The following is a 22,906-nucleotide window of genomic DNA, read 5'->3' as shown; positions in this document are numbered from 1 at the left end:
TTCCTCCAAAATAGTAACACCCACAATAGTCAGTCAACAGAGAAAGGGTTACCAAAAACCTCACACACGCGCACACATACACACACACAAAAAAAATATTAGATGCCACAGGACAAGTGTGGGCTGAAAGTACAGTATAAAATTGAGCTTTAGTAGAAACACATTCCTTAGTAAAACACTGTACATTAGCTTACTTCCCATTTAATTTACATAGATAGTAAACTGTGCCTAAAAATGGAAAACTCTCATAGGTCAATACTCAGGGCAGATTCCAAATCTTACAGGTATTGCCTGCTACCTACATGAAGGGTCATTCAACTTTGACAACCTTTTAGGCATTGAGAAATGTACATTATTCAAAATATTCTTACATATTCTTCATATGTTTCTGGTGCAGGGGGTGGAGGCAAAGGTATTCTCTGGATGCCTGCCGTCCGTGCTCTTGGTGCTGGAGCACCCCTCACAGTAGGTGGAGGTGGCACCCCTCGGGTCACAGTGGCACCTCTGGTGATGGCACCTCTCACTGGGGTGCCACGCACCAAAGCTCCCCGAGGGGGTCCAACACCACGGCCCCTATAAAAAGAAAATCTTTTTCAAATAGAGCATTTAATAAATAAGTCACTTTCATCTTCAGATTTATTTGCAAATTTTGGAGCTAGATAGATTTTACAATGCCTTAACTAGACTATCATTAAAGCATAGAGCAATGAAAGTATAGATGGGCAAAGGACCCACACTGGAAGATTTCACCAGGTCCTATAATGTATTAGTGCACCTTGGGCAGGTACGAACAGCCCATGTACCATTTTTCCCCCAGTGACTGGGTCTCATTATGTGGCCCAGACTGACCTTGACTTCGCATTCCTCCTGCCTTACCCTCCCCCGTAGCTGGGAGCATTCACCACCAGGCCAGTCTAGGTCTCCATAAGTGTCAGTCACAGGAGGTAAAATTCTAAAGTTAGATCATTAAAAATGCTAGGGCTGTTCAAAATTTAAAACTCAAAAAAGTTTCAATAGGACTGCAGCATTTGACTATGGTCAAAGCACTTGAGATATAAAATTACATTTTTTAATTGGTGCATTATAATTATATGTAATAGTGGAATTTATTATGCCATATTCAAACATGCACATAATTTGATCTAAAATTCCATTCTTGATGGACCAAATTCTGAGATCCCTCCTAAATTAGAGATAAGAGCACCAATAAGACAGAGATGGTGCTAACAGTCAATCTGCATCCTATTTCTAGCTATCTAATTTACCTGGGAACAGGTGGAGGGGGAGGTGCAGCTCCCCGGCCTCTCACTGGCACCCCACGTCCACGAGAGGGCTCAGGTACTCCATTCAAGTAGGACAGCTCTAGAAATTGCTCCTGGCAGATATCATCCATCATATCCTGGGAAAGAAAGATCACAAGGAACACTGTACAATATCTCCACCTTCTACTGAAAAGTCATCTGGCCCACATAAACCTCGGATGCTAAGAACAATTCTGAAAGCCTAGGTGAAGTCTCAGGTCATTCATTCTCTGAGGTCTAATGATGCCCTACCTGTCATTTCTTTGAGGAAAGTCTTGATGGCAGACCCCTCATTATTCAGATGGAGCTCTTCAGGATGTGGTCCCTGCCTAGCTCTCCAGATTACTTCCATCCTCTCTCCATACACAACCTCCTCTCAAGCTATGCTGAACAATCTGTAGTTCAGAACCTGGCATACTCTCACACATCCATTCTCTGCAAATATTGTTTCCTTTTCCTGGAATAATAAAAGCCACTACCATTAATGGAACTCTATAAACTGGGTCTATACAATAAACACTATATAGATTTTTCAGTTTAATCTTCAAAATGACCCTAGGCAGATCTCCCTATATTACAGTTGGGAAAAGATTCAGGGATTATGAATCAGCCTAAAGACACAAAGCTAGTAAGTGACAGATTCAAGATGTGAATTTAGAATTACCTATCTCCAAAACCTAGGCTTTGAATTAATAGGCTCTATTGCATTTCTTTTACTTTTCTTTTTAATTTTTCCTGGTCTACCAAAGGGACCCTAACTAACCCTTAGCAAGACTTAAAGTAAAACGGTATCCCTTTGGAAAAACTCTCTGTTGATGCTATCCCCACACATTCTCTTTTCCCAAAGCACCATGCAGTTCTCTCTATTCAAGCACTTCTCATCATTTTAGAATGGTCTTTCTTTCTCATAAATTTTCAGCTCAAGAGCCGTTTTTATAATTTCACACCCAAACACAGTAAATGCATCAAGAGTTCCCAATCTAGTGCCTTTCCTACTGTACCACGAAGGCTTCCTGGTACAGTCAGTAGTTCTAAGGGGAAAATGGAGAGCTCTAGTTACACATGCAAAAACAGGCTCACATTTTCTTCTTCACAAGACGAAAGAACTTAATCAAATGTTATTTGCAAATTTTTTCACACATTTCCTGTTTTGAGAATCATTCAGTCTTAATACTTCAAGCATATATTCAGGAACAGAAGATGCTAGTCATTAGAGAGATGTCCCCTTCAACTCTTCATTTCCCCTTTTCTTACACATTACTGCTGCCTGAGACTCACATTCAAGCACCAATGCCAGTTTCCGCTCAGACTCGTCTAACTGCCAGGTCAACACCGAGGAAGCCAGATCTACTCAGCAGGCATCTTTTTTCAAAACTTCATTTACATGCAAGCCTTGTAAACCTATTCCATCAGAGAAATAGGTTGGAGAGTAACAATAAAGAGGAGAGGGACATTCCTTCTGCAGTCCTTCAGAAAGTAGGTAGTCAGAAGATTTCAAACGAAACTCTTCAAAAAGTAAAAAGTGAAGTCTGGCATGGTCATGTACACCTGTAGTTCTAGCTACTCAGGAGGCAGAGGCAGAAAAATCATAGACTTAGGGGTAGACTGGGCAACTTAGGGAAACTTTGTCTCAAAACAAAAATTAATAAGGCTGTATTCATATAGCTCAGTGGCCCTAGGTCAATCCCCAGAACCAAAAATTAAAAGGAAGTGGAAAAGGACTGGGGGATATTAGCTCAGTGACAGAACTTTTGCCTAGCATGTACATGATGACCCTGGGGTTCAATTTTCAGAACTTCAAAAAATAAAAATGAATTTTTTAAAATTCAAGAAAAAATTAACCAGCCATGAGTTTTTGTATTTTAAGCTGGGCATGGTGGTGCACACCTATAATCCTAGTGGCTCAGGAGGTTGAGGCAGGAGGATCCTGGTTTTAAAGCCAGCCTCAGCAATAGCAAAGTGCTAAGCAACTTGGTGAGAACCTGTCTCCATAAATAAAATACAAAACAGGGCTGAGGATGTGGCTCAGTGGTTGAGTGCCCCTGAGTTCAATCCCCAATACCACCCTCTGCCAAAAAAGATAAGGTACTTGAAAATAAAGCAGCCAATGAGATGTCTGAGACAGTATTAGTACTCTTGTGGGTTCAGCTTTCAGGTACACACTTGCCTATCAACTTTTGCTCTACCAATTCTCATAGCTTTTGATACTACACTTAACTCCTTCATTCAAGAAATTTAAGGACTATACTTCCCCTCTTCTTAAGTTTTAGTGATGAAAACATTACTCAACTTTAGTTAATAGTATTCTAAATCTATCCCAAGGTTTCAGATCCATCCTTTTTTTTATTCCCACATTTTTTTTTCAACCGGTGCACAATGGATATCTGTTACATATTCATACATGCACACAATATACAATATAATTTGGCCCAACACTTCCCCTCCTCCTCCTATTCCTGCTCACCTTCCTCTATTTATTTCCCCTTTTTCCTGAGATTCTCACCAGATTAAGCCTTGATATTAAATATTCAACAGTAGTATGTTAATGCTGACAACCACCAGGCCTTGCTAAGAGACAAAAATGGTACCATTCTCTTTTGATAGTAATAAAGGCTGAACATCACTAATCTGAAATGCCCCCAAATCCAGAACCTTTTGAGTCATAACACGATGCCAAAAGTAGAAAATTCCACACCTGAGTCCATATGATGGATCATAGTCAAAACAAAGATAAATCAAAAACACTATAGAAGTATCTTCAGGCTATATATAAGGCACATATGAAACAAAAGTGAATTTTTTGTTTAGACTAGGGTCCCATCCCCCAAGATACCTCATTAAGTAAATGCAAATATGCCAATCCAAAAAAATCCCAAACACAGAACACTTATGGTTGTCAGAATTCCAGATAAGCAACACTCAGCTATAATCTGACAAGGTGGTAATAAGTAAGAAAAGATACTCTGGCCTGTCACAAGACTTCCTAGGCCTCAGTTATATCCTTAAAGAAAGGAGCTGTCTTTAGATTATAAACAGTTAACCAACAGATGCCTCTTCAAATCACTTGACTTGAGTGACACCTCCAGAAGAGGAACCTGAGTGTAACAGGTCAGAATTTAATCCAATAATAATGGATGGTATACGGGCTGGGAATGTGGCTCAAGTGGTAGCGCGCTCGCCTGGCATCCGTGTGGCCCAGGTTCGATCCTCAGCACCACATACCAACAAAGATGTTGTGTCTGCCGAGAACTAAAAAGTAAATATTAAAAATTCTCTCTCTCTCTAAAAAAAAAAAAAAAATAATGATGGTATAAGTTTCTTGCTGTCACCTCTAGTTTCAATAGAGTCTGGAAAGTCTACAGCATAAACCCTTCAAGTGCAGGGACCTACCTTAATCATTTTCCTAACACTTTCAAAATACCGAGCTTAATGAAGACTGTTAAATATTTGTTCATCAGATCTCAGAATGGATACTCATGGACTCAAGATATTGACAACAGATACTAGTATACAATGAAAACCACATCAAACACAGGTGCTTTTGGTAATGGACCATCAGAAAAATAAACATAAATGCAGAATTTGGTAGCATCAGGTTAGGCAGAGAACCTGGTTAATAACCCCTTCCTTCACAAAAACATATAATTCTACTACTTTTCCCTTGCTCAGAAGATAAAGGATATGTGTTTCCTTACTGGTACTAAAAACTTCTTCACTTCTTCCATGGCATGGGCCATGAGAGCATAAGCCTCACATGGGGGTCCAAAGACTTCAATGAAGACATGCAGATCCATATTTAAGTGGGCATACTTTGGATCTCCGCCTTTGCGAAGCTCTTCTTCCTATGGAAAAATGCAGAGACATTATATTACATGGACTAAAGAGAAAACTTTTACCTCTAGGCCAAAGGGATAGCAAGATATAACCTGAATATTTTGTGAAAAACAATAAGCTTTAAGAAGAAAGTTAAAAGAAAAAAAAAGTTCTGGAGAGGGCTGGGGATGTGGCTCAAGCGGTAGCGCGCTTGACATGCATGTGGCCCAGGTTCGATCCTCAGCATCACATACAAAGATGTTGTGTCTGCTGAAAACTAAAAAATAAATATTAAAATTCTCTTTCTCAAAAAAAAAAAAAAGTTCTGGAGAATAATTAATTTACACAATATTCTAAACTTATACTTGGTTAACTATTCTCTTAAATCACTGGGGTATTCATTGGTGCACTTATTAGAAGGCACAAAATAGAAAAACTAAATTCTAGTCTCTATTCAGCTAACAGCTTGTTGTTAAACATTTGCAAGTATGTATGGGGTGTGTGTGTGTATTTATGGCCCAAGCATTTGTTTTTAAGTCTCAGGTAGAGAGCTCTTAATCACCACTAGCTATGCTTATCTGCTTATACGGTATGGGGGATTCCAAAGAAGAAAAGAAGTCAAGATACAAGAAAAACTCAAATTAAGTCTCACGGGTAAACATACTTCAGCCTAAGTATATGCATCTAATGAGAAATGTTAATGGACAACAGTAGAGGGCCTGAAAAAAACAACATTTGTCAATTAAGAAAAAGGAGGCCTGGTGGCTGAGGCTGTAGCTCTGTGGCAGAGAATTTGCCTAGCATGTGTGAGGCAGTGGGTTCGATCCTTAGCACCACATAAAAATGAAACAAAAAAGGCATGCTATCCATCTACAACTAAAAAAAAAAAAAAGAAAGAAAGAAAAGAAAAAGGAGGCCTGAAAGAGTTTAGACTAGCACAGTACATCTCATCTAAAAAAGCTGACCTAGAAGGCTAAGACTATTCTGTTGTGGTGGGAAGTTTCTTGGTCCTTAAAACAGTACACAGTGAGCCAGGCACAGTGGCGCACACCTATGATCCCCAGCAGCTTGGCAGGCTGAGGCAGGAGGATCACAAGTTCAATGCCATCCTCGACAACTTGGCGAGATCCTATCTCAAAATAAAAATATCTCAAAATTTAAGAGCTGAGGATGTGGCTCACTGGTTAAGCACCCATGCTTAACCTAGCAAAAAACGAAATAAACAGAAAACAGTATACAGTGTATGGGCTATGGCAAGGAAAAGAAGTAAGTATCGGGTAGGTTTTGTTGTCAGAATTACTCATGGTTCCTTTTGATTATATACTTTTAGCAGTCCCACATTCCAGCTGGCTAAACAACAGACCACCTAATCCTCAAACTCACAACACTGCTGTTCTACTTTTTCATGTTACCAGAAAGGAGATATGTTACATGTTGTTCACATTTTGATGAAAGTTTTAGTAAACTCAGCTAATATTTCAAGTTTTCACAGTTAAATATAAACACCAAAGATGATACTACTATTTGGACAGCCAAAATTCTAAAAGAAAACAACCATAACGCACAGGGTTGCCAAGCAAGTAAATTAACTTGGTCTATAATCTCTTGTATCCAGTGGAAGCTTAAGAAGTCCTATTGTATAGGTATACAACACTTGTACCGTAAGTCATCCAAACTGGATGCCAGGGCAACTAGAAGGCATTAGGGTGTTATCTTTGCCTCAGAAATATGAGCTTACCTTGGCTTTGTCTCTCATTGAGCCCTTTCCCAATACAGAGATCTTTGCACCAGTTTCTTCCTGCAGTCTTTTGATTGTATTCCCTTGTGGTCCAAGAATCTTCCCCACAAAATTGAACTGACAATTAAAAAAAAAAAAAAAAGACTTCTGAAAACACGTGGCTCCTATAAAACATTTCCACATATACTATCTAATTTGATCTTCAACAACCATGTAAAATAGGTATTACCATTCATGTTTTACTGAAGGATATACTGTGATTAAGTTAAAGTTATACATCTAAAAAGCTGACAGTTCACAGACCTGAATTTCAGTTTCATGATATAGTCTGGTGTTTTTTCTCCTAATACAATGCATCCCTTAGTATTTTTTTAATATAAATAAGCATTTTAACATAAACAGAACATACATATAGCATCCTTTGATAGCATGTTTGGTAAAATAAGAAGAAAGCATTTCCTTAAAAAGTAAACTTTGAGTAAGAAATAATTAAATTCATCTTGTCAAGAATTTGTGTTTTATTTTAAGATTCCAAGTCATCCCAGCAGCTCAGGAGGCTGAGACAGGAGGATCGTGAGTTCAAAGTCAGGCTCAGCAAAAGCAATGCACTAAGCAACTCAGTGAGACCCTGACTGTAAATAAATACACAATAGGGCTGGGGATGTGGCTCTGTGGTTGAGTGCCTCTAAATTCAATCCCTGGTTACCCCCCCCAAAAAAAATTACAAGTTAATCATTTGACAGAGAGCAACTCTTCAGACACCAAGGGATTGATTGATTGTTTTCCTTCTTTTCTCTGAACAAACAGATGAAAAATTCTTTTTTTTTTTTGAAAAATTCTTTTTGATAATAAAAAGATAGGGCTGGGGTTGTAGCTCAGTGGTTGAGCACTTCACATGTGTGAGGCACTGGGTTTGATCCTCAGCAACAAATAAAAATAAATAAGTAAATATTGTTGTGTCCATCTACAATTAAAAAAATATTTTTTAAAAAAGATGACTATATTTTCTTTTTGACTATAGCTATGTTATTCATTATGGACTTTCAACTCCCCAAAACAGGTACTCAAGCATGGAAGAGAACCTTCACAGGCTTAGATCCCATGCAGTACAATCCCTGCCAATGACTCCCCTGCTTATAATGTTAATTCAGAGAAAAGAGACACTTTTTGCCTTACCTTTGGGTACTGCTTGACAGGTATCAGCACCCGCTCTTTCAGTTTCATGTTCTTATGAGAAAATAAGTCCAAATAATTCTCCTCATCGTCCTTTTTTGAATCCCCTTTCTGAATCTTCTCAATTTCTGAGTAGGAAAAACAGAATTTATTTCTGCTCTAGTAAATAAAGGCAAATTTCCAAGACAGTTTAAAGCAATAACATGGAGTACACTATGTAATAAGACCAAATTGTTCAAATGAATGCACTAATTTTAGATAGACTGGCTGAAAGCACCAATGCTATATGAATTTGACTAGGGAACCATGAGTCCGATTTTAAAAAAAGCAGTTTGCTCTTCCAACCTCACCTGAAGACTTTACATCATCTAAATATTTCTTGACATTAAGAGTAAGTAGATTTAACAAAGCTAATGGGGGTGAGATGAAGGAAAGCAAGATAAAAAATTTTTTTAAAAATTTAAATCTTTATCACAAAAAAAGTACAGAGTCAAACCTTCATGAAGAAGCAAAAATCAATATCTTATGTAATGGACAGTTTCATTAAAATTCCACTGTAGCAGTAGTGCTTTTAGATACTAGTCCTTAAGAGTTTGAAAGATCTAGTGGGGCAAGGTGGCACATGCCTATTATCCCAGCATCTCAGGAGGCTGGGGAAGGAGGATCCTAAGTTTGAAGCCAGCCTTTGCAATTTAAGACAGTATCTCAAAAAAAAAGGACCAGGGACTGAGGTTGTAGCTCAGCGGTAGAGCATTTGCCTAGCACATGCGAGGCATTGGGTTCTATCCTCAGCACCAAATAAAAATAAATAATAAAATAAAGATATCATGTCCATCTACAACTAAAGAAATTAATAATAAAATGGACTGGGGATGTAGCTCAGCGGTAAAAAGTCCCTGGGTTTAATCCCCAGTACAAAAAAAAAAAAAAAAAGGAAAGAAAGTGTGCTAGCTTAGCATGTATGAGGGCCCTGAGTTCAATTCCCAGTACTGGGGAACAAACAACCACACACACACACACACACACACACACACACACACACACACACACACACACCAAAAAAAAAAAAAAAAACCCAAAAGATAGAAAAAAATGAATGAATTGAAAGATCTGGTTCTTACCCTGCCACTCATTAGCTGTGTGAAATTAGACCAGTTATTTCACTGCTCTGAATGTTGGACTCATTTGTAAAATACACAATATGTACTTTATGAGGTTGCTATAAAGACATAACGAGGGGCTGGGGTTGTGGCTCAGTGGTAGAATGCTCGCCTAGCATGTGCAAGGCCTAGCTAGGTTCGAACCTCCATGCCACACAAAAACAAATAAAATAAAGATATTAAAAAAAGACAAGATGAAATAACACATATACATCCACCAATTAAAGTCCACTCTTGACGGGTGTGGTGGCACATGCCTGTAATCCCAGTGACTTGGGAAGCTGAGACTGGAAGATCTCAAGTTTAAGGTCAGCCTTAGTAACTTGGTAAAACACTGTCTCTAAATTGGTGGGGGTGGGGAGACTAGGGATGTAGCTCAGTGGCAAAGCACCACTGGGTTCAATCTCCAGTACCAAAAGAAGAAGGGGAAAAAATAGTCCATTGCTTAGAAAATGGACTATTAATACATGCCCCTGTTATCTAATCTAAATCCAGTCATTGTCCTTGAACAAGAAAATGTATCAAAGTAGTTTGTTTTGGTTTTGGCAATATTGGGATGGAACACAGGGATATCAAACCACTGAGCTACCATCCCTAACCCTTTTATTTTTGGACAGTGTCTCACTAAATTGCCCAGGCTGCCTCAAACTCCTAGGCTCAAGTAATCCTGCTTCAGCCTCCCAAGTAGCTGTTAGTGCAAGCATACTCCACCAAGCCCAATGGGCAAAACTATAAATGCCAGGGCTTTTCACACTTCTAAGTTTCATGCTTAGAACAGAAAACAAATTTGACCTTACAATTAACAGACTAAATGCTCCATTTAACACTCTTGTTTAGTGTTTTACTAGTGCTAGATCCTGCCCTCCACCCCTTCCCATCTACTTCTAATATTAACTTTTTGGTTAGTTTTGAGCCCACCAAACTGACCACACCTTTTCTTGAGTTTGCGCACTAGAAAACTAGGTGCTTAATCCTCAAAGTCCTAGGGGAAAAAAGGTGTCACAATTCTGACTTGCAAAAAAAAACCACTGAGAAGCCTGTAAGAATGTGAAACAAGGTTGGAGTTGAGGCTCAGTTGTAGAGCGTTTGCCTGGCATGTGTGAGGCACTGGGTTCAATTTTCAGCACCACATATAAATAAAACAAAGGTCCATCAACAACTGAAATATATGTATGTATATATATACATACACACACACACACACACACACACATATATATCACACAAAAAAAATTTTTTTTAAATGTGAAACAAAGTATATCCTTTGTTTTATCTATTATCTTCCCTGTTTCCTAACTACCACCATGCAGTTATAGGGTATACAGGCACCAGAAAAATCATTAAAACCAAGGCTTTTTATAACTTCAAACCTCATACTTTTCCTGTTGCTTCTTAATGGGGGCAGGTGAGGGCACTTTATATAAACAAGGAAGAGTTAGTTCAGTACTAGGGATAGAACCCAAGTGGTGCTTTACCCTTGCTTGAAGCCCGTAATTCTGTTTAAGTCCTACAGGAAGCAGAGTTGTGAAACCTAATACAGAAGAAAAGCTTATTTACATGCAATGTAATGCACTCTTGCAAATTTAGGATCTCTTTATAACAAGGATCCTTCTGAATTTTGAATTAGTAGGAACATAACAGAATCCCTTTGCCAATTTTTTTTTCACAATTTTAAAAACAAAGTGAAAGCATTTTTGGAAAATTCAAAGAATGATTATTTATAAAATATTTTTTTAGATGTTGATGAACTTTTATTTTATTCATTTATTGATATGTGGTGTTGAGAATTGAACCTAGTGACTCATACATGCTTAGGCAAGCACTCTACCACTGAGCCACAATCTCAGCCCCAAAGAATGATCATTTTAAGAGTTAAAAGAAAAAATAATTAGAAGTCTAGTCTAGGAAGCAAAAGACTAAGCAAAAAGCAACCTCAGCCTTCAATAAGGATCATCTTCCATATTTGGAGATTGAGCGGCTATTTATTCAGTGCCTATTATTTATCAAACACACTACAAATGTTACCTCAAAAAATAGCTCAGTGATGTAGCTGGTACATTCACATCTCCAACACTTTTTTGAGACAGGACTTCACTAGGTTGCTGAGGCACAATACCTTCATTTTAATGTGGTGCTGAGAACTGAACCCAGCGCCTTGCACGTGCTAGGCGAGCACTGTACCACTAAGCCACAACCCCAGCGCCCCCACAATACCTTCATTTATTTGTTTATTTTTATGTGGTGCTGAGGATCGAAGCCATGTGAGGCAAGTGCTCTACCACTGTGCTACAACCCCAGCCCTGAGGCTAGCTTTGAACTTGAGATCCATCTCAGCCTCTAGAGCAGCTAAGATTACAGGTGTGAGCCCCCATGTCTGGCTTACATGACTATCTTTAGGTCAAAAGCTATTAAAGTAAAGCACTAGAAAAATCATTAAACCAAGGCTTTCTATAACTTCAAACCTCATAGTTTTCCTGTTGCCTCTTAATGGGGGCAGGTGAGGGCACTTTGTATAAACAAGGAAGAGTTAGTTCAGTTCTAGGGATAGAACCCAAGTGGTGCTTTACCCTTGCTTGAGTACATCCCCAGGCAACTTTTTTTAACTGGTGAGACGGTCCTCACTAAAATGCCAAGGCCTCAAACTTGGCAGTGATCCTCCTGACTCAGCCTCCCAAGTTAATGGGATTACAGGTATGTGCCACCACATAGCCAGCTTAATAAAAGTTTAGGGAGCACAATTTATACCCTCAGACACTGTCATGCAGCCTAAAGGCAATGAAAGGGCTTTATGGGTGCCTCAGATGTTCAGATGCCTGATGATCTTTTTCTTTTTCTTATGGTGCTAGGGTTAGAACCCAGGGCCTTGCCTTGTGCATGTGAGGCAATTACTTTATCAACTGAGCTATATCCCCAGCCCTATTTCTCTCCTTTTGTTTTCAACTCTATATTTCTCTTTGGCCTTACTTTTCTGGGAAAGGAAGAGCAGCCTATAATGGGAAGCAAGCCAAAAAATAAAAACAAACAAACAAAAAATTCCTAAAAATGACTTACCCTCAGGCAAAAGTACTTTCTACACAACACTTCTTTTTTTTTTCTTTTAATGGTTTTTTTAGTTGTCAATGAACCTTTATTTATTTATATTAGGTGCTGAGAATTGAACCCAAGGGCCTCATACATGCTAGGCAAGTGCTCTACCACTAAAGCCACAATCCCAGCCCTCTACACAACATTTATGAAACTGACTCCTTTAAATGATCTTTGCCAGGGCCTCTGGAGACCTTGGATGTCCCAAGAGTCAAAGAAAGAAAAGCTAAGGTATAAACAACACAGATAGGTGATCCCATTTATTTCCTAGCCAGGCACCTTGAAATTAATTATATCTAGTGTCTTCACATGGCAAGAGTTTTCAATTTGTTATCTTGCTTTGTCTTTATAACCAGTATCATCCCTACTTAACAAGAAACCCAGGCTCAGAAAAGTTATATAACTTGTGCAAAATTATAAAACCAGTTAGTGACAAGGCAGACACTTAAACCAAGTCACTTTTTACAACAATCAGAATAAATTCAACTCATCTCATGGCATTTCTTTTACTATAACTTGATCTCTCTTTTCTCACTACCCCACAGGTCTTAAGCTCCCAAGTTTAGGGTTGTTTATAATATATTTCAAAGAAAGAACATGTTTTTTGTTTTGGGTTTTTTTTTTTTTTTTTGCATGTGTGGGGGATGAAACCCAAGGTGGTTAACCACTCAGCCATATCCCCAGCCCTTTTTATTTTGAGTCAGGGTCTGGCTAAGTAGCTTGCCTTGCTAAATCGCTGAGGCTGACCTCAAACTTGCAATCTTCCTACTTCAGCCTCTAGCATCACTGGGATTATAGGCATACACCGCCCCCCGCCCACCCCGGGCAGAATATGAGTTTTTATTTTTGTTTTTTTTAAAGAGAGAGAGAAGAGAGAAACCTGATATTTATTTTTTAGTTTTTGGCAGACACATCTTTGTTGGTATGTGGTGCTGAGGATCGAACCTGGGCCACACGCATGCCAGGCGAGCGAGCGTGCTGCCGCTTGAGCCACATCCCCAGCCCAGAATATGAGTTTTGAATCAAGAGAGAACTGGGCTTGAGTCCTGCCTCTGCTACATGCTTGGTGTGTGGCCTTTTATTTTATTTTGGTAGCAGGGATTGAACTCAGGGGCACTTAACCACTGAGCCACATCCCCAGCATGTTTTATATTATATTTAAAAGACAGGGTCTCATTGAGTTGCTAAGGCCGGCTTTAAACTCACAATCCTCCTATCTCATCAGCCTCCTCAGCCACTGGACTACAGGTATATGCCACCACGCCCAGCATGACCTTACTTTTAAAAAGGAGAATGATGATATGCACATGTAGAAATATGGCATAATAAATCCCACTATTATGTATAATTATAATGTACCAATACAAAATAAAATAAAGGATAATAGTTTTAAAAAGTAACAATGCACACAAAAATGTTAACACTAGGGGCTAACACTAGGGGCTGAGGCTGTAGCTCAATGATAGACCACCTTGCCTAGCATGCACAATACCCTGGATTCTGTTCCCAGACTACATACAAAAAAGTTACTAGAAAAAGTATGAAAAAAGTATATACAAACTTTATCAACTGGACTGGTTTACCTAAAAACCAACTACCAGGTGTATTTCATTATCTCAGCATTTGATAAAGAACAAGACAATGGTCAAGATTTTCTGACCATAGCATCCAGAGATGTTTGCTTTGCTTTTTTCCCCCAGTCCTGGGAACTTATCAGGAGTAATTTACCCATGAGCTATATCCCCAACCCTTTTTTTTTAGTTGAACATCTTTGTTTTATTCATTTATTTATTTATTGTGGTGCGGAGGATTGAACCCACTGCCTCATAGATGCAAGGCAAGAGCTGCACCACTGAGCCACAACCTTAGCCCCTCCCCAGCCCTTTTTGAGACAAGGTCTCGCTAAGTTTCCCAGGCTAGTCTCAAACTTGCCTTTCTCCTGCCTCAGCCTCTGTAGTCATTGGAATTACAGATGTGCACCATCATACCCAGCCAGAGACAGTGCTACTAGGAGGGCAAAATTCACCGAAAATCTGCTCCAAAAGGTAAGGGATCATGTTATTCTCTACACTCTCAATGCACATGGTTCATACTTCTAACCATACTTCCCTTTCTCTTGTTAACAATTTCTGGACCCCTTCAATCACAACCAGAATATCTGCAATTTTTAGTACAATGTCTGATACGCAATAGGCAGCTATAAACATTTACTGAAAGAAATGTACCACTTAATATCCCAAACTTTCCTTAATGATTCATGACTTTATCATTCCCAAATTTATATTTCTCCTTCCTTTACTGTAGTACTATCTTTTGGAATCACAAATCCAATAACCCACCGTCTTTGGGGAGATGGAAAACAAAACAAAACAACCTCCATTCTTTATTAAAATTACATATTGTTTCAAGCAAGAGCACTAGAGCTCTTTGTCCCCCAACTCCCAAAAAATAGCAATCAAAAGCCTGAATTTAGGGCTGGGGTTGTGGCTCAGTGGTAGAGCGCTTGCCTGGCATGTGCAAGGCATTGGGTTCGATCCTCAGAACCACATATAAATAAATGAATAAAATAAAGATCCATCAACGTCTTAAAAAAATAAAATAAAATAAAAGCATGAATTGAGAGACCTTTTATAGGGGCTCAATTCTCACATTCCAAGACAGTGGCATATTGACTAAGGTCTTCCAGATTCTTTCCTTAGGGCACAATTTATTAGAGTTTAGGGATTAGTCTTTTTAAGTTTTTGAGATAATTGTAGATTTACATGCAAGTTTCAAGAAAAAAACAGGTCCTGGCCAGGCACAGTGTGCAGGCCTATAATCCCTGCGGCTGAGGCATGAGCACTGTCAAGTTCAAAGCCAGCCTCAGCTACTCAGCAAGGCCCTTAGCAACTTAGTGAGACCTTGTCTCAAATTTTAAAATGGTGCTGGAGATGTGGTTCAGTGATTAAGTGTCCCTGGGTTAAATCCCCAGTACCAACAAAACAAAACAGAAACAGATCCTGTATATTCTTCACCAGTTTTCCCCATAATAACATTTTTCTTACCTATAGTACTGTACCCACAAAATTAATATTAATGCAATACTATTGGTTTTATTCAGATTTCACCAGTTTTGTTTTGGTACTGGGAATTTAACCACTGAGCCACATCCTCAGCCCTTTTTTATATTTTATTTAGAAGCAGAATCTCACTGAGTTGCTAAGTACCTTGCTAAACTGCTGAGGCTCACTTTGAACTTGACAGTCCTCATGCCTCAGCCTCCCAAACTGCTGGAACTACAAGCATGCCCCCCCGCCAGATTTCACCAGTTTTACATGCCCTTATTTGCATGTTTAGTTCTATGTAATTTAATAAAATTCAAGATACAGAGAGCTGGGAATGTAGCTCAGTAGTAGAGCACTTGCCCATCACCACGTCAAAGGCCCCGAGTTCTATCCCCAGCATCTCAAAAAAAAAAAAACCACACGCACGCACGCAGCTTTCAACAACAAAAATACAAAGAACAGTTCTATCATAAAGATCACTCATACTACCCTTTTATGGCCAGTAACAACGTTCTCTCATGATTGGCAACCACTAATCTGTTTTCCATCTCTATTATTTTTTTTCAACAATGTTATATTAATGGAATCATAAAGTACTTAAAACTTTTTTTTTGGCAGGGGGGATATTGGAAATTGAATCTAGGGGCACATAATCACTGAGCCAAATCCCTAGCCCCTTTTTGTATTTATTAGAGACAGGTTCTCACTGAGTTGCTTAGAGCCTCACTAAATTGCTGAGGCTGGCTTTGTTCTCTAGAACCTCTTACCCTGGCAGCCTGAGCCTCTGAGATTATAGGCTTGTGCCACCACACCTGGCTGTACTTAAAACTTTTCAGATTAGTTTTTTTTTCACAACATAATTTTCTAAAGAGCCATCCAACTGTTGCATTTATCAAAAGTTCATTTATTTGCATTGCCAAGTAATACGCAATGGCATAGATGTACCATGGTTTAATATTTCACCTACTGGAGGCATTTGTTTTGTTTCCAATTTTAATGATTTTGATTAAAGCTGCTATGAACATTCATGAACAAGCTTTGTGTGAACCTGAGTTTTAAATTCTTTAGACTATATAAGATATAACTGCTAAGTCTTATGGTAAACAAGATTTTTAAAACAAAAAGAAAACTGCTTTATTACAGATAATAATGCTTCCCAATATTTTGTTTTATCTTGATAGTATTTGTGTTCTTCAAAAATAGAATCGTGGGTGGAGGGCCACAGCTGACAGGGTATTTGTCCAGCATTGGCTAGGCTCTTGTTCAATCTCCAGTACCACAAAACAAAAAGACAAACAAAAATAAAAACAGTACTGTATCATATGTAGTCTTATTGGAGGCTTATTTTTTCACCTAATATTAACTTCCCAAGATTTCTCCATGTTATTGCAAGTGGTTAGAGTTGATTCATTTTTACTGGTTACAAATATTTTATTTTGTAAATCACATTATTCAATGACTGGTCAAACAAATCACACCATTTTGTGAACAAGGAGCACAATTTTATAAACGAGGTATTCATGTGCAAATTTCTTTGATCACATTCCTAAGAATGGTGTTGCTGAGATTTTAAGGAATTTCAATGTTCAGCTTTCAGACGAAATGTGGTTGAACCAATTCACATTTCCACCAGCAATGTATAAGAATTCCTAATTTTTCAGGTGCAAGTGGTGCACACCTGTAATCCAGGAACTCAAGACGCTGAGACAGTGGTGCACTCTTGTAGTCCCAGGAACTCAGGAGGCTGAGACAATAAAACTGCAAAATGGAGGGCTGGGGATGTGGCTCAAGCGGTAGCGCGCTCGCCTGGTATGCGTGCGACCCGGGTTCGATCCTCAGCACCACATACCAACAAAGATGTTGTGTCTGCCGAGAACTGAAAAATAAATATTAAAAAAATTCTCTCTCTCTCTCTCTCTCTCTCTCTCTCTCTCTCTCTCCTCTCTCACTCTCTCTTTAAAAAAAAAAAAAAAAAAAAAAAAAACTGCAAAATGGATACCAGCCTGGGTAATTTAGCGTGATCCTATCTCAAAAAATTATTTAAAGGACTGGGAGAATAGCGCAATGATATAGAGTGTTCTTGGGTTCAAACCCTGGTATGGAAGAAGGAGAAAAAAAAAAAAAGAAATTCCTTCTAATTCACATCTTAACAAGCTATATTTCTTGTTTGACTTGATTTTGCTCAATGTACATTTTCATTAATTTCCTGTCTCTTAAAACAAATTTACCCACTTGTCTTCATTTACTCTTTTAATTACTTTATATTCAATTTGTCAAGTTGGAAAAATCCAATTGGAATTAGTTTAGAAAATGCAAAACCAACAGATTAATTACAAAGTATTATTCTCATTATACTTTTAATTCCCCTCCACTCCAAGGATATGGCTTATTTCTCGATTCAGATCAAGATCTTCTGGTGACTTTATTTTTTTAATTTTTCTGCACTACTGGGGGTCAAATCCAGGGCTGCTACATCCTCAGCCCTTTTTCATTTTTGAGATAGGGTCTCACTAAATTGCTGAGGCTGGCATAAAACTCAAGATCCTCCTATACCAACCTCCCTAGTAACTGGGATGTCAAGCCTGCATCATCGTGCCCAGCAACTATTAAATCTATTATACTAACTTTTTTTCTTTTTTGCAGTGCTGGGGATTGAACCCAGAGTCTTAGGCATATTAGACAAGCACTCCACCACTACACTACATCCCCAGCCCTGCTTGCTTATATTTATCTTCATTTAACTGTGGAAAGTTTAAAAAAAATTAAAAAGAGCAAGCAGACACATATAACAGCATTTTATGTTCATTATATAAACTAACACAAATAATAAAAAATCATTTTTAAGCCAGACACAGTGGCACACTTCTGCAATCCCAATGACTCCAGAGGCTGAGGCAGGTCACAAATTCAAGGTCATTCTCAGCAAGGTCATTCTCACTTAGTTTAGTGAGACTGTTTCAGAAAAAAAAAAAAAAAAAAAGCAGGGGTGGGGGTAGGGATATATACCTGTAATCCCAGAAATTTAGGTGACTGAAGACAGTAGATAGCAAATTTGAGGGCAGCCTCAGAAACTTGGCAAGGCCCTAATCAACTTAGTGAGACTAAAAAGGACTGGGGATGTAGCTCCATGGTAAAGTTTCCTGGACTCAATCCCTAATACAAAGAATTTTTTTCTCCTTTCAGAAAACAAGTTGACTGATTCCTTGTGTTTCTACAATTGCATTTTATTGTCATCACAGCTGAATATCAATTTGGTTAACAGAAAAGTCTATATTCAAAATCTACATCCCTGAGAATTATATCAATATTTTTCCATCAAACAATGAAGGTGAATATTCATTCATAAAATAGCACCAGGCCATTCTGGGCAGCACTCAAGACACAGGGGAGACAACAATGAATAAAAAGGCAACAACAAAAAAATCCCTGCCCTGGTGGAGCGGAGAGTATAGCTATGAAGGAGTAATCAACAAATACATAATTATAGTATATAATGCACCAAAAGGTAATATGTGCAAATAAACAGGAGATAGGGCCAGCAAGATCTATATGGGCAGTACAAAAAAGGTAGTTTGGGTCTCATGGCACCTTATGAGAAATGGGCAGGTTTCCCTGGAGGAATCCTAGTCTAAGTGCTAGACTCTGCACCTTGGATTTCCTCCTTTTTCTGTATCTTGGCATCCTCATCTTCACTGGCCTGTTAGCACTTTTTTTTTTGCACTGGGGCTTGAACCCAGGGGTGCTTAACCAGTGAACCATATCCCCAACCCTTTTAACATTTTTTTTTTTTTTTGAGACAGGGTCTCACTAAGTTGTTTAGGGTCTTGCTAAATTGCTGAGGTTGGCCTCAAGCTTGCAATCCTCCTGAGTCAGCCTCCAAAGTTGCTGGGATTACAGGTGCACACCACTATGCCCAGCTAGGGCATACTATTTAAGTACTATACGTACTACAGTGGGGGAGGGAGAAGGGGTTGTTGCAGGGAAAGAGGTGTTAGGTGTGTAAATCCAGACACACTGATTTAAAATCCAGTACCTAGCTTACTAATTTTGTTACTTTTCTTTTTTAGATGTTGATAGACCTTTATTTTATTCATTTATTTATATGCAGTGCTGGGAATCCAACCCAGTGTCTCAGAAGGGCTAGGCAAGGGCTCTACCACTGAGCTACAACCCCAGCCCTAATTTTGTTATTTTACGCAAATTACTAATCTCTGGGTGCCTTGGTTTCCTCCTTATCTTAGAAATAATAAGAGAAAATTCTCATAGTTATCATGAAGGTTAAACATTAAATGTAAAGTTCTTGGTCTTGTGTCTAGCACAATGTTAGCTATATTTTCCTTACATATGTTCTTTCTTCTAAAATATATATATATTTTTTTAGTTGTAGATTGGACACAGTATCTTTATTGTTTATTTCTTTTTACATGGTGCTGAGGATTGAACCCAGTGCCTCACACGTGCTAGGTTAAATGCTCTACCCCTGAGCCACAAACCTGATGTTCTCATCAGGGCTGAAATACTACTATTTGAGTCTTGGAGTCTCTTTTCCTCACAACTTGTGATAACTTCACTGTAATCCCTTTTTACATATCACTTACAAATACCTTAAAAGTGAGACCCAACAAATATCAAGATTTATCCAAGTTAGAGTTGTCATACATCCCGACGACTCTCTTGCTTCAGTGAGTCACATTACCTCAATTCTATTTCACAAATTAAAATTTCAGTTTGGTTTATAAAAAAACAACAAAAAAAAGCACTGAAATGAGCTGGGTTGTGGCCTAGTGATAGAGCACTTGCCAAGCATGTATGAGGCACTGGGTTGATTCTCAGCACCGCATATGAATAAAGTAAAGGTCCATCAACAATTAAAAAAATTTTAAAAAGAAAAGCACCAAAAGCTCAAGTTAAAACAAAATTAAAGAGCATTCTCTGAGAGAGAAAGGTGAAAATCATAAATAATAATTAAGGATCCATAGTTTTTGAGGGTAAGCCTAAGAAACCGTCTTTTAAAAGATTAACACCCCAGGCACTAGATGCAGTCAGAAAGACAAAGACATATCTGGTGTTTTCAGACTTTGTTTAGTCTCATGGATCTACAATTAGAAGAAAACTGTAGTGACAAAATTTTAATAAAATGATTATAGGTCAAAGGAAACTGTCACTGATTTTACATAACCATTTAATCTCTAAGACTCACCACCCCACTTTACAGAAGAGGTTACTGAGACTCAGGAAATTTCCCAAGATCAAGTTAAAACTAGTAAAGGATCAATTTCCCTTAACTGGGAACTGTCAACACCTTAAAGCTCTGAAGTTATTTTATTCTCATGCATTTAATCTAAACTCATTAAATATTTGAGAAAATAAAAATAAGACCATCAAGTCAACCTTTACCACTTAGTCTGACATTCCAGAGTCTGCATGTGCACACTTTCAGATTCAAATACTATTAAATACATAACAAACCTTGCCCTCAAAGAGCCGTCGGAAGAACACAACAGAACAGGAATGTTACAATTTGAATGTTACAGAAGAGCCAATGTTGAAAATTAAGTAGCTTATCTAAAATGTTCTTGATCATGTGCTTTTATTACTGATTAAAAGACCCTTTACTAATGTTCGGATAAAGAACAAAGGGAGGGAAATTGGAAATGATATTTTCATAATGAATCATTTTATCACATTATCAATCTTGCCAGACCCAACTACTCATTCAGTGTTGTGGCTTTTTACTTGCTTAATAAAACTCAGGTATCATAAACATTTTCTAAAACAGTATTTTAACTAGAAGCAATGATCAAACAGGCAACTCGAGGGAGAAATCAGAGTGTCTGTAAGTAACTGGCAGTGCTGATCAGGAAAGGAGAGCTAGACCACGGAGAACAAAGGCTACCATTTCTAATGTATTTCACTACTAAAGGAAAAACTAAAAACTAAACAAAAAGAACAAGCCTTTCAGGTTCAAGCATCGTACAACTTCTCTCAATCTTTATCCATCTCATTGGGGGAATGTCAAGTAAACCATCCTGGAGTCCCTTGCCTATCGTCTCATTTCACTCTCTCTAGGTTTATTTCCCCGCTTGAAGATAGAAAACACATGTTGTAAAATAAAGGTGAGTAACCTTCAGGGTCTGCAGCAATTTCTCATTTGATTGGCCCAAGTCAGAAATCGGATTCGGGAAGCCTCAAGCTCCGATTCCCACAAGTCGCTTCTGCCTCTGAGCAACTTCAACTCCAATTACCGCTAAGTCCAGCCAAGCCTCAGTGACCGCGGCGCACTGGACAGGGCATTCCACTGCAGCTCGACCCTCCCTCCCATAATCCCTCCCCGCTCGGGCTGTCTTCACCTCCTACACCGCGGTGGAGGCGCTCCCGGGCCCCCCCCGCGATCAAAAGGCTTTCCCTCTGGGGAGAGCGTAGAGATGAGGGTACATTCTGGAAGGCTCTGAGCACTTGGGGAGCTGGGCAAATGCAAGAGGGAGGAGGGGGCAGGGTCCGGGAGGGGGCGGGAGTCGGCGCCATCCATCAAACGCTCCGCGCTAGGAGATCTCGGAGTTTTAGCCGGGCCTCCACCGCAGCCCAGGAATCCTCCCTCGCACCCTGGGCCGGGTGGGTATGTGGGGTCCAAGCTCCCGAAGAGAAGTGATGAATCGCGGCCCGGATCCCCAGGGGACGTGAGACAAGAGGAACAAAGCCGCGGCCACCCGGAGGCCCGCTTACCTGCCGTCAGAAGCTGCATGGCATGAGTGAAGGACGGGTCGAGCGAGTCCTTCTCAGCCATGAGTTCGGGCAGGTACTTGTTCTCTGGCTCCATCTTGACCGAGGCCGTGGCTGACGGGGGTAGCAGTGGGGTCGGCGCCGGCCCGCCCACTGTCGCGTCGGGACCTGTGGCCGAGGGAGGCAGCAGCGGTGGCGGCTGCGTGGCTGGCGAGGCCCGGGCGCCCCCTCGGGGCCCTCCTCCGCCTCCCCGGGACCGGTGAGGCAGCGGAGGCTGCCGAGACGGCGTCTGACGCACCGAGGGGTGGGCACCTGAGGGGTCCATAGAGCCGCTGCGGCCCGAGGACCGGGTCATGCGCGCGGCAGGATCGTCCCGGCGCTGCATCGGGGAGGATGTTCGAGCGAGAGAGCGAGCAAGGAAGCGACGCGGCAGAGACCCGAGCGGCGGTTGGCAGGGGTGGGAGAGCAGGGGCGACAGCGACCGAAGCCGACCCGAGCGACCCAGCGAGAGAGCACCGGAAATGAGGCGGCGCGCGTGCGCAGCCGGCCACCGGCACCGCCCTTGGGTTTCTCCGCGAAGAACAAAGTCCCCAGTCGGGCCACGGCGCCTGCGCACCGCCACGGCGCCCAAAGACGTCCCCTCCCTGTTCCTCTTTTCCCTCTGAGCCCGCCGGGCCGGATCTTGGGGCGCGTGCGCGGGCGACCGCGGGTTTCGTTCGTTTTTTCTTTTCCACGTGACTCGGCGCTAGCGGGACACGTGTCTCCTCCCCTTCTGGCCGGGAGCGTGGAGGGGGCGGAGGATGTGGAATGTCTTTGTCTGCGCGCGGGCCCGCGGAATGTGGGGCGGGAGACCTGTTACTCACGGGCCACGCC

General features: G+C 40.2%; 1 protein-coding gene across 2 annotated transcripts in view; it reads right to left on the bottom strand.

The window, feature by feature from the left end:
• Positions 1-22,608, bottom strand: part of Khdrbs1 (KH RNA binding domain containing, signal transduction associated 1) — a 28,130-nt gene extending 5,522 nt beyond the window's left edge. The window contains exons 1-6 of one of the 2 annotated variants that reach the window (XM_040288293.2): positions 22,037-22,608; positions 8,029-8,153; positions 6,853-6,969; positions 4,997-5,143; positions 1,266-1,399; positions 372-573 (exon numbers count right to left, since the gene is read on the bottom strand). In XM_040288293.2, the coding sequence (XP_040144227.1) occupies positions 372-573; positions 1,266-1,399; positions 4,997-5,143; positions 6,853-6,969; positions 8,029-8,153; positions 22,037-22,418 (1,107 nt within the window). In that variant the 5' untranslated portion in view covers positions 22,419-22,608. The remainder of the gene's footprint in view (positions 1-371; positions 574-1,265; positions 1,400-4,996; positions 5,144-6,852; positions 6,970-8,028; positions 8,154-22,036) is intronic. The other variant, XM_005317736.4, reaches the window with a different exon arrangement.
• Between the last annotated feature and the right edge of the window lie 298 nt (positions 22,609-22,906).

Source organism: Ictidomys tridecemlineatus, chromosome 11 (genome assembly GCF_052094955.1).
Source record: "Ictidomys tridecemlineatus isolate mIctTri1 chromosome 11, mIctTri1.hap1, whole genome shotgun sequence".
Classification (NCBI taxonomy): domain Eukaryota; kingdom Metazoa; phylum Chordata; class Mammalia; order Rodentia; family Sciuridae; genus Ictidomys; species Ictidomys tridecemlineatus.
This window is presented reverse-complemented; position numbering and strand designations above follow the sequence as displayed.